The 12652-nt window shown below is 41.0% G+C and overlaps 1 protein-coding gene across 1 annotated transcript in view; it reads right to left on the bottom strand.

Moving 5' to 3' along the window:
- The window catches only part of SNRK (SNF related kinase), a 147726-nt gene that overhangs the window by 52862 nt on the left and 82212 nt on the right, over window positions 1–12652 (bottom strand). The window contains exon 4 of the mRNA XM_086951543.1: window positions 8286–8427. Within this exon, the coding sequence (XP_086807669.1) occupies window positions 8286–8427 (142 nt within the window). The remainder of the gene's footprint in view (window positions 1–8285; window positions 8428–12652) is intronic.

Genomic DNA, 12652 nt, shown 5'->3' with positions numbered 1-12652 from the left:
GTCAAAATATTGCAGATTGTAAACATGATAAACAGACTTGTATAGATGCCATGACCAGAAAGATCCGTAAAGAAATAGTAGCAATACATAACAGACAGAAGGCTGAACAGGAAGCCGAGTCGGACAAGAATGAATCCTCGGAGGAGGAAGAAATAGAGACTCCGGTAGAGAATCCAGACAGGATAGCGTATGTAGGTAGAGTGAAACTCCCTAAACAGTATTCTTTGGATAGACCTTTCGACAGACCCATTCGTCTAGAAAACAAGAAACGTTTCCTTTCCCCGATACCAGAGCAATGTTCTCTTGAACATTTGTTCCAAGACACTGATAAAATACTAAAAGAAAGAATAGGTTACAACGAACTTAGTACAATGCGTGAACAAGAACTAGCACGGTCCGCAGTACAGTGGGCTGATAATAGCAGTGTATATAAAGATGATTCAGTAGCGCAAACATTTTTGAGTCTTACTCCAACTGAACAACGTTTAGCTGGTATATACATGATCCAGCATATCATTATGCTATATGAGAGTCAGCATTCTGATCCAGGTCCCCTATACAATATATTGGATGAATTACTCCTGAATAGATGGAGAGGCCTAGGTACCGATTTGATTAATGTGATTCTTGAACAACGTCACTATAACTTGCGCGTGAAATGCACTGATTATATATATATATATATATATATATAACAGTTTTCTGTCGACGGAGGCCCCCGACCCTGCAAGGCGGCCTCAGCTGACGGGGACAGAACTCCCGGTAATAAATACCACAAGAAAGATGCAGAGGCCAATTCACAGAGAATTAGCAGCGTTTATTTAAATGCAAAATGAGGCTGCAGGTACAAAATCCTGACACGTTTCGGCGGGATGCCTTAATCATAGGTGAAGAGGTAATCTGGCACAGGTGCTTTTAAGTCCATGCCCCCACGTGACGTAGCTTAATGCATGCAAGTCCCACAATGCATTGTTTTTGCCTCGTGAAACTTGCTGTATTGTGGCATCATTATTAATGTTGTTGAATAGCGTTTGGTTTCACGAGGCAAAAACAATGCATTGTGGGACTTGCATGCATTAAGCTACGTCACGTGGGGGCATGGACTTAAAAGCACCTGTGCCAGATTACCTCTTCACCTATGATTAAGGCATCCCGCCGAAACGCATCAGGATTTTGTACCTGCAGCCTCATTTTGAATTTAAATAAACGCTGCTAATGCTCCGTGAATTGGCCTCTGCATCTTTCTTGCAAAAAAAATCAAACACTGCCCAAGGATACTGGAGCGCTTTACATGGGCACCAGATTATATGACATAACATAAGGTCAGATTCATTTTATTGTAAGCATGGGAGATCAACTGGTTCTCCCAAAGCCACCCAACGCCAGGATTTCAACCAAGTTTCGCAGATTCAAAGTCAGCTGCCACATCCATATTTATCTATTTATGAGTGAAAGTCATACAGAAGTGGAATGACAGTGTGTGAATAAGAATAGTCAGACAACTGTTGAAATGGCTTTGCGAAGATAAATCATAATACAAAAACAAACAAAAGAAAAGATGGCAGCAAAAAATACTTAAAGGTTCACCTGGTACTTGCAAGGGTTTATTTTGGAACTGGACTTTGGACATAGTTCAGCACCTTTGCACCAGTGGCGCTGGTTTCCACTATGGGGTGCTGACTTCAATGTTACATCACCAATTTCATAGGGATAGCACACAATTCTAGCTTCATGCAAAGTGTAGCAAATGTATTGAGTAGAAAGTGGTAAGAGTGTAGTGTATAGCTGGTGGTGCATCTTGGAGTGCACCGTTGCAAATATATTACCAAAGCATCCTGCAGTAGCACACTGTCATTTCTAGGAAGCACATTTGCCATTGAAATGGCCACTACATTTGGAAAGACAGTTTTACTGGGAAAACTATATAGCACACAAATGATAATTTGTGAATATGTGCCTCATTTTTGCATTTCTATCTACTGATGTATTCTGAACTGTGTACAGTTCATTTAAAAGTATTTAAATGTTGTTGTATTACAAAAATGGCAGCCTTTCCTTTCTCAACACATGTACTCGAGCAAGATTGTGGATCTGTGGAACGATGCTCGTCACCCGTGAGGGGGATCCAGGCGCCTAGTAGGTGAGAGTAAGCGTGTGGTGAGGCTTGGACTGAGTTCAGGCAGTCTCGGTCGCCAGCAAGAACACCAATTGAAAAGCCAGTTCTTCAGCTTCTTGCAAAATTCAAGAAGTGAGGACAAGGCCCTGATGTGTTGGGGAGGTTGTTCTGGGATTTGGCAGTTTGGTAGGAGAATGATCGACTTACCGTTCTGCTTCTGTGAATGCGGGGTGTAGGCGAGTGACAGTGATGCGGAGCGAAGTTGTCTGGAGGGTTGGTGGGACTGAAGCCTGTAATTGGGATATATAGGTCCCATGTTGAGTAGTGATAGTGACTTGAATGTGTGAGAAGTTTGAACTAGCAGCACTTTTGGATGTTGAGCTCTCCGAGTTGTGTGGTGTGGAATCTGCATGGGAGGCTGAGGAAGAGTTTGGCAGCGGCTTTTGAGATGGTTTGAAGTCTGTGAAGAAGATGGGTCAGGATACCTGTGTAGAGTGCACAGTCTCCTAATTTACTTTAAAAACTCACTTTTGTAGTGAGAGAAAGTGAAGTAAAAACCAATCCCTTGTTAAAACAATAAGCAGCAATTTGTCAGAAGACAATTTGACATTTGACTGCTGCCTTTAGATGACAATATATGTAACAAGAAATACAATATTGAAAAGCAGGCTTATTTATTTATTGCTCTTTCAAGCGGCCCACCAGAAATCTGCTAGCAACCCAACCCACCAGTTGGTCACAAACCATAGTTTGGGAAATGCTAAACTATAGTATAGGAAAGTTATGTCAGAGGTAGTTATGATCTAGTCTGAATAATGTGAAAACAACACATTGAAAACAAGTGAATTTATGGGATTTTATTTCAGGAAAAAGATTTAATGCTCTCTAATCTATGCAACTATGAGAGAAGAACTCGTACATTCAGAGAAAGAAGCTGCAGAAAGAATATTGGAAGGTGACAGAAATGATGCCAACTAATGTCAAGGTTATTGGTAACGGCTATCAAAAGCATGTACACTATCTCTTCTATCACATCTGCTTTTTTTTCTTCATCAACATGATCTACATTTTTTTTCAGTAAAACGTGTGTACTGACATAATTAAGCTGGGCAGTACACTCAAACCACTATGTGCCCGGGTGACTGATCAACGAAATAGATATCTTTCTTATCATTTCACTGCAAGATCAGAGAACAATTTCCATTTAAAAACAAGCATTTGCAATGCAACAGATCTCAGATTTACAAGAGATTGAGCTATCAGCAACACAATAGCTTAAACTCTCGCATTGCATATATTGGTTTAATAGTGCCAGTGCGGCGCTTTCACATTTATGGAGGCCGCGCCCCTGTTTTTAGGCAAGCCTGGTATAAAGAAAGGGACGTGGTCGACACTGAAGTAAAACCGCAGCATGCAGTACTTTGACAAAAAAACAATCTGTTCGTCATGTTGACAAACAGATGTTTTTTTTTTTGTAAAAGCACCCATGCCGCGCTTTCATTTTATGGAACAAATCTTTATCGAAGCGCTTTCACTTAAATAGTTGCCGTGTGCCCTTCTTTAGGCACGGCTTGCCTGAAGAAAGTGGCGTGGCCTTCGTGAATGTGAAAGAACTGCATGGGCCCTAGAAAACCAAAAATTATTTTGAAAAGTGCGGCCGCTATACTTAAAGCCGACCGCCATTAGTAAGTAAAATAAATAAAGAAACGCAGCCGCTTTAGTTAAAGCGGAACGCCATTAGTAAGAAAAATAAAAGTGGTTGGCATGCTGCAACCTACTGGGTTGCAGTATCAGGGCAAATAGGGGCAAATCATTAAACAAAATAGTGCTCACAGCCAAGATAAAGCAGACCGTATAACAAGACAAGTAAAAGGTCCAGTCATTATGGGAGGGATGAAGACAAGGCAGTACCAAGGAGGGACGAATAAGCCTAATAACTCGGAAGCCAGAGTTTATGAAGGCCAATGACACAAGCCAATTACAAATATGGCTGGAGAGTGGGCGGGGCTTCAAAGCCATACTCCACTACTGCATGCCTCACAGCAGGGGATGCGCTGCCCAGGCTCGACCTAAAAAAAAACCCACAAAAAATATATTTCTGTTGCTTTATCTCCACATTTGATGTGGCTGTTCAACAGAGTACTTCTTTGCCTATGACTGCTTTTCATTTCTATGGCTTTCAGCAATATAGAGCCCTTGCCTGGTTTGAAAGAATACACAATACATTCCTACAATATGCTTGGAGTTTCCTTTTCGATTTCAACTGTTTTGCTAACATCAATACTGCTTTCATTAGCACATCTTCATGTACTAATCACTTAGGACACCTACTCCTTTGCAAGGCCATAACTAACCATTGCGTAACTAACCATTGCGTTTCTAACCCTTTGAAGTCTGGCCTTGCTTGTATACTCCTTGCGACACCTGCTTGGTTCTTACCATACTTATTAAATGGTAGTTTTGTACTATAAAGTCATATTTCTGGCTATTTACATCTTCTGTTCAAAATATAATAAAGTATTGGGTAAATTACGTTCTATCCTCGTCTTGTCGAATTCATGCAGGACTGAAAAGTGACTTGTAAATACACGCTTTGAAAAATTAATTAAGCTTATAGTAATTCTAACTCACAAAGTTGTACTATTGACCTCTGCAGCAGAGACCTTTGCTCTTCAAACAGACCATTCTGCTTTTGAGATTCAGCAACTTTTGCTCAGTTCAACATTTGTTTTGCTAATCTTTTGTACACCAAGTTCCAGTCCTTGAACACCACTGGAACCGAGCATGTTTTCTAAACCTAATGGATCTGGCTTACTAACTTTCTGCAAATCAGTTTTTGGGGATTATGGCTAAATATTTTGTTTTTTTGTTTTTTAATCCTGTTTGGTCGTTAAAATTCGACCACTCTCACAACAAGATGCGCCTTTTTTTATTTTCCTGACGCGCTCAAGATCAACATCAGCAGAAATGCACCCTATCCAACAAGTAGCAAAGCTACTGATTTTTATTTGAAGGGATAACTGCTTGCAATCAGACTGCATCCTGTGCTCTTTAACCTCCTCGTGGGAGACCTATGTTTCAATGCTTACAATATCTTCAGGCTCAGCTTGAACATTCCACTGGAATAACAAGCTGTGCTTTCTGCTGACTGCTGGGAACTGATTCAACTGAGCATCAGGCATTTTGTCATGCATTGCAACTGCACATCATCGAAACTGTTTGGGGCTGCTAATCTCATAATTTTCTAATGCTTTCTGTGTCATTTCTCAAAGTGATACAACAGCTGAATCTTTGACACTGCCTTTGATGCCATATAAATATGCAACATCCACAGCTTCAATCTTCAAATTGCATTTTGGCGTCACCATCATTTACAGCTGGTTAGTACCAGCATCACTGCCACTAGTAGCAAAATCTCCAATTTTACTGATGCACGCGAGGCTTGTTAAACATCACTTTCTTCACCTATGGATTCTCTCTTCAATGCTACAGATTTGAAAGTTTCCATCAGTTTCCGAATGAAATGAACTCAGTGAAATTAAAAAAAGACAACCAGTAGCTGCGGTTGTCGGTCTTCATAGCCGTCTTACGCCAATGTTTTGCTTTTTTTCGGTTTCTATACCATGCTGCATGGTCATAACTGGCAAGGCTTTTGTCTAGCCTTTCCATTTCTCAATGCACATATTTATTGATGTATATATTTGCTAGAATTGTTCCGCTAGGATTCTGTGCATTCTGTCTGCTTTGCATTTTCTGCTTATGTGCCCTTTATTGCATCTATGTACAGTACATTATTCATCTAAAGCTGGGTGTTTCATATAGTATGAAGTTCACATTTACAACATATAATATTTTGATTATAGATTGATAGTGCATCAATTACTCACATATATAATGTGATTTTTAATTTGTAGGAAACTTTAGTAAATGTGCCACATAATTCATTTACTAATTCTTGCATTTTACGTGATCGAGCATAAGGTCTGAGCTTTTCATATTATTCAGAAAAGTGCATTTAACATAGAAGACTTACTGGAAGAGAGATTTCCTTTAATCTGACTCACTTGCACTCAAATACAGCCATCACAACAATGGTGCTTGTAGCCAACTTTAGGCACCTTACACATTGGAAAAATATCACCTCTTTCAATATATTACAAAACGGGAAAACTATGTCACGACTCTACACTACGTTAACAGATACTCTTTTCAGAACCCACTGCATGCAACCTACATGGTTGGTGGAAAACCAGATTAGGCCTATCCTCGATCAACATGCCTGAAAACAATGATAGAACACTACAAGAAGCTAGGTTCATATATAGTTACTTAAAAATTCTCTATTATAGGCATTGGTGACCATTCAAGCTGCATGGAGCATGCATGCCACATGCCTTATAATGCTGGAGATGTTCCGCTCCTGACTGCGAAATAGCACATATCTTATGGGACTCTACATCTCACTCCTTGCGATGAATCTGGCGTTTGCTCCAGAGCGAATTGGGTGTGCAGGTAGCACAGACGAACAGACTGGCTTTACTTCATGACCCCACACTCCTGTTTTCACTGCCCTGCCATTCTGCCAGTTGGTTCTCCACAGCTCTGGCGGAAGTAGAAATACTGTGCCAATGGAAAACCACTACACAACTCTCCTACTGAACACGGCTTTCCGACATGCACACTATGGCCTCATATGAAAAGATAATATACAAACTCATTGACCAACTGCTATAATTTGATGAGAAGTGGGGTACATTCATCTGTCCCAGAACACTGCTGATTCACCCAGGGAACCGCTATGTGGTCCTCACTGAGCAGACTGACCTGGACGTAGTGTAGACCAAGGTAGCCTACCATGGCGAACATACAAATCCGAAGAAAAGGACATCACGCAATCATCTACATACATAGAGCGATACCAACATCCCAGAGAATTAAATTGGGAACCGGACAGGACTACCCAGACTCCATGACTCCCAGTTGCCCTCAGAACAGGGCGATCAATTCAGGGGACCCTACCTAGCAACTGCCTAAGCAAATCAAAATGTTTTTAGTATATTGTTGAAACGATTATTACCCATGTGAGCATACTGACATCAATTCTGTTTTCGTTTAAGGTTTGCAGGCTACTAGCCAACTAATAAAAGCAGGTGCTAAAAAAGGCTTAGCAAAGGCCTGGAAACAAGAGGTTTATTACCAAAGAATGATGTCATTACTCAATGCTTGAATTGTTTACTTCAATAGTTATATCTATTCATACGATCTGCAACAGATTACGGCATTCATTTTTAAAAGCTTTCAAATGCATAGTGATAATTTCTTATTTCGGTCCATCCACGATTAGGATTTTTCGCAACTGACAAATACAAATAATCCTGTAGTTTAACAGGACTGGTTAGTCCTGCTAAACTGTTAAATTGTTGCCCTGCACACACTTCAGGTTATGTGTTGGATGCTCCAGGGTTATAGTATGCCAGATTCCCTGGACTGGCTATGCCTGGACTTTTAAAAACGAGGCCTTTTTCGCTTCTAAAGTTGCAAAACGTATTAGCGTTTCTTAAGAAGTGGGTAGACAAAGCAAGGTAATTATAAAAAATAAAAAGTACCAGGATCGAAGGGGGTGGATTGCATATTAGCTTTATGGACTTTATTCAAGCGCGTTTTAGAGCAAGGGAAGACAGGACATGTGAGATCTTCACACATGTTGCACAGACACCTAAAACAACAGATCAGTTTCACACGAACACTCTAGTTTCAATAGTACTTAGAAAGCATTTCACCCTTTTTCCTCCAGCTGAGCTCACGGAGATAATGTAACATGCTCTTACCCTTTCTGCAAGAATATCCATCTCACCAGCAACACTCGCCTCCAAAAGAATGTGTAATAAAACTGTGAGTGTGTAAATAAATCAAAAGAAAATGTGCCCACCTTTCTAGAAACTCAGGCAAAGACAAAGCAGGTAATGGAGAGGTTCATTTTATTCAGGGCTAGTGTGTTCTATTCCAAGCCAATTTTAAGACTACTGTAATTTGATTGGCGCAACTATTTAAAACAACTACTTTGTATACAACTGAATAAGCATTCATTTAAAGTAATTAGCGCTATATGGCACTATACTGGTTTTACAACAGAGGATTGGAATGCATAATTAAGAGCTTTTCAACTTACTCTTTACATTCTTTAGATACATGCAGTGGCACTGTGTATTTACAGTCCATAATCATTGTCAACGTCTCGCTGTCATTTGCTTCTTGGAATGGAGGTGTTCCACATACCAACATGAAAAGAATAACTCCCAGACTCCATATATCTGAAAAAAAGTACATATGTAGATGAAATGCAATCCATATCAACAAAAAATACAGTGCGCAGCCTGAAGCGACTTTGGTCATCGATAAACTTTGAAAGCAGATGCTTTACCATAGGATACCATATACAGTTCTAGCTTGCTGTGCTACAGTTTTGGTTGAGTGAAGTTGGGCACGGTTTCTTCCAGATACAACAAGAGTGAACAGAAGGAACAACAGTGATGCAATGACCATGTAAATGGCTTACATTTCTGAGAAATTAATTTTTCTGCAATAGTTATACGTAAATCTGTGCTTCACTCTATATTGTATAATTCTACAATCTATCTCCTATGATTCCATACCCCACCCCTCCCCCTTGAGCCCAATCCTAAATTCTGTAGTAATCCTCCCCATCCTGTATCCATAGTTGTGCACCCTTCACCTTCTCTTGACTCATCCACTGCAGTCCCAAAATACTGTTTGGCACCCCATTCCAGTTAAAACTGTTAATTATCCCATTTACATTATCTTCAAGGTCTAGATTCGATCTAAAGTGGGATAAAAGCGGAATACAGATTCTACTTAAAACACAAAAATAAGAAACCAACACTTCTGAACTTCAGCTACAGCACTAAAAAAACAGTTGCTGCTGTCACGCCTGTATCCAGTGCATCCATATTGTGTGAACGCTGTGCTTCATCTCACCTCTTGATATGCTTCCAACAGCAAATCACTCCACCGTAATGCAAGCTTATCTCCGATTAAGGGCATTATGAGAGCCTTTTGACAACATGTTTTGCAGGAACTACTTGGGTAATCTTACTGGCCAATCTGAGCACATCTCTGAATTAAGAATCCCCACTGTATAGGTGGTTGGTGACATTCGCCACAGTGGCCCACTAGATAGGCTTTTCAAAAACCATCATCAGGGAATCCGTTGCACCTGTACTGCTCCTGATCAACGGGCAGAGTTTGTTTTGAACCACCATACTAGGTTCGAAAGAATTAAAGTAAAATTCATAACTAGGGTTACAGCTGGGATACACTAAACCACCCTTTATGCCAATCCCTATCCCTCATAGGAGGTCTTTAGAATAAAGGCTCACTGAAAGGTGGAGGACATCAATAAAAGATCACTCAGAAGAGGATTTGGTATGACCATTCAAAAAGATGCAACTGTTTTAGCGAGAAGGACGCTAAATTATTTTGTTTGGGGAATATATTTAATTTAAAATATTTAATTACTGCAAGAAGTGAAACAATGATCAAAAGTATTGAATAGTTTCAAGAAAAAGTTTGTAACATCCACCTTTTACCTGCGAAATGTCAGAAAGAAATGCAGGAACTTCACAAAATGTATACCATAAGGTATTCATATGTAATCATAGGTGAGTAATCAAGAACTGGGCACAGTGGATCGTTGTAAAAGCGAGAAATTTTTTGACCATCCAGTAAAATCCCCAAATGTAAAAAAGTGCAAAAATAAGCATGACTTTAGACCAGGAGATGCGTTGAAGCATACACAACGGCCTTGACCGCTCATACTCCTAAAGAGTTTGCAATGCAGTTTTATTGATTACATTCGTGCAGAAGCTACGTTTACAGAGGTCACCTATATATAATAATTGAACGATTCTGCCCAGTGAAATAACTACTTATCTTTTGACTGTTTTACTCAACAGATAAACAAAGAAGATGCAGACATGTGTTTTGTGCTTTCCATCACCTTTTCAAGGATACAACAAGCATTGGCATAGCCAATAGGTCTCGCTTTTGGTAGTTTATAAGTGTTTATTTATGCAATAGTTGATGTTGCATTTAGGATATTGTGCTCAACCCACCTGCTCCTATCCTTTTACAAATAAAATACAATAAAAAAAAAGTAGGTGGGCTTGGGTCGGGGTGTCTACGGAGATGAGGGGTTTGGGAAGGGGAATAAGGGGAAAGTCCTGCACAGGGAAAGAAAAGCGCTTACAACTTCTGTAATGGATGGACACGCATGAGGACTGCAGGTGGACAGAGGGAATACTTCGACCTGACTGGACCGGAGTAACAATGCGCTAACGCCTACTGACGCAGCCTGCTTACAAGCTGAGCCGTTCCACTCCTATCCTTTTACAAATAAAATAGTAGGAGGGCTTGGGTCGGGGTATAGGGGAGAGTCCGGCACAGGGAAAGAAAAGCGCTTACAACTTCTGTTGTAGATGGGCACGCATGAGGAGTGCAGGTGGAGGGAGTATTTGGACCGGACTGGACCGGAGTAACAGTGCGCTAACACCTACTGACACGGCCTGCATCCCAGCTGAGCCCTCCCGCCCCTATCCTCACAAATAAAATAAAATTAAAAAGTAGGTTGGCTTGGGTCGGGTGTCTACGGAGATAAGGGGGTTAGAAGAGGGTATAGGTGGAGAGTCCTGCACAGGGAAAAACAACACACAAACTGCTTGTTAAATTCCAACCGAACACGTCCTTACACAGAGGGACAAAATAACGGACAAACAGACCCCGGCTGCTTCACCTGTCAAAGAGAGCGGGGCTGCAGAGACACCGGGGTAAGATATTATGCGAGACAGAGGAGAGAGAATTCCCCCGCCTCCCCCTTACCTTAGGGTACCAACCCTACAATATCCATATTCAACTCTGACTATAATTGGAGGATCAAACTCAAAGGGGCTTTTTTTCTGGTGTCCTGGAACAATCCGAGGACCGAAGGTTCGCCAAGAGCATGTTGCTTGTAACTATTAAGCGCCAAGCATTTCACTGTTTCACCCTGCAGGCAACGAGTCCGCCTGCACATATAGAAATCTGGAAATGCACCTTGTCTGGGCATCAGGAAACAGAAAACCCTCAGTGCACGAAAGAAGTCTTGCAAACATTTCGCAGCAGTTTTAGGTGTCCATTACCTGCTATCCATGCTCGCACACAACGGGGAACAGCACAGTGAGACATGTGGTTTCAATTATCGCGCCCGTGTCTGGGCACCATAATTGAAACCACATGGCGGCCGTGCGGGTAACCGCAACCAAGAGGCCGTGGGCTGAGCAATGCGCCTGCCTTTGGTCAATTGTGTGCTGTCTTTGTTAAAAAGACATGCAAAGGCCAATAGCCTGGGGCAAAACTAAAAGCACACGTGCGAGCGTGTGGTGTGATTTCTGAAAGCCCTTACTAAAAGTCAAGCAGAGCAGCGCATGCGCGCTGCCACTAGACTCGACCTTAAAAGTAAACCAAAAGGAGTCTTAGTAAATCAATATTAAACAAGTTCATAAGTAGCATAAAAACATGAAAAATAGGGAAGGTGGGAGTTAATTTATCAATATATTTTTTGTTTCTATATAGTGCCACTCTACAAGTATATGTTAAATGAAATTTGCAATTATTATGGAGCTGGACGAGACTAATCAGAGGCTAAATTGCTTTTATGATTCTTCCTCAAATTTAACCCCTTGCATGCTCGCGACGGCTGGGAGCCGCCACACGTCACTGTGGTTGTGTGTGCACAAGACGGCCCCAAGCCGTCCGAATCCCACCCACTCAGTAAAACCCCCGCGCAGCATGAAAATTCACGCCGCGCGCAAGGGGTTAAGCAGCAGGCTCCATGATAGTGAAAGGGTGTTTCGTAGTTAAAAACCACCATGGATGAAGAATTAGTGTCCTCCAATTGAAGAATTACTAAAATGAGAAATGTTGAGAATAGAAAGGTATGAAGAACAAATAAATAGTCAGCAAGAATGTATCTTGAAATTCTAGAAATTATGAAGCTAAGTACTGTACCAGAAAGACATTTGTAAATAATGCACAGAATTTTAGCCTGACTATAATGTCAAAGGGCAGCCGGCGAAATTGAGTTAGTAGAGGTTTGGCACTTACAAGCAGGGATTGCTTTTGGAAGAAATGTAGTCAGACTCCTTTGCCCAGAGATAGAGAGAAATACGATAATCCAATCAGGATCTAATAAAGGCATAAATAGCCATTCTCCCAACTACACATGTAAGTAGGGGGTGAATAGGCCTTAATATGTCCATGTAAAGTGCATGATGACCCCAGCAGACACTTGCTCCTCCACCTCAACTCTGGAATCAAGTTTGAATCCCAGACATTTTACTGTGATGTTTCAAGGAATGCCGAGAATTAGAAGAGTAGCACTGGAAGAATCATAAAGCAGGGCTGCCACCAGACATAGTGATTTCGTTTTTTTCAAGATCAATTTACAGACAGTAAAGGTACTTCCATTTCAACACTCTAGTG

The sequence above is a fragment of the Lissotriton vulgaris genome, unplaced genomic scaffold, assembly GCF_964263255.1.
Source record: "Lissotriton vulgaris unplaced genomic scaffold, aLisVul1.2 SCAFFOLD_310, whole genome shotgun sequence".
NCBI lineage: Eukaryota > Metazoa > Chordata > Amphibia > Caudata > Salamandridae > Lissotriton > Lissotriton vulgaris.
The sequence above is the reverse complement of the archived record's forward strand: the minus strand, read 5'-3'. Positions and strand labels throughout refer to the sequence as shown.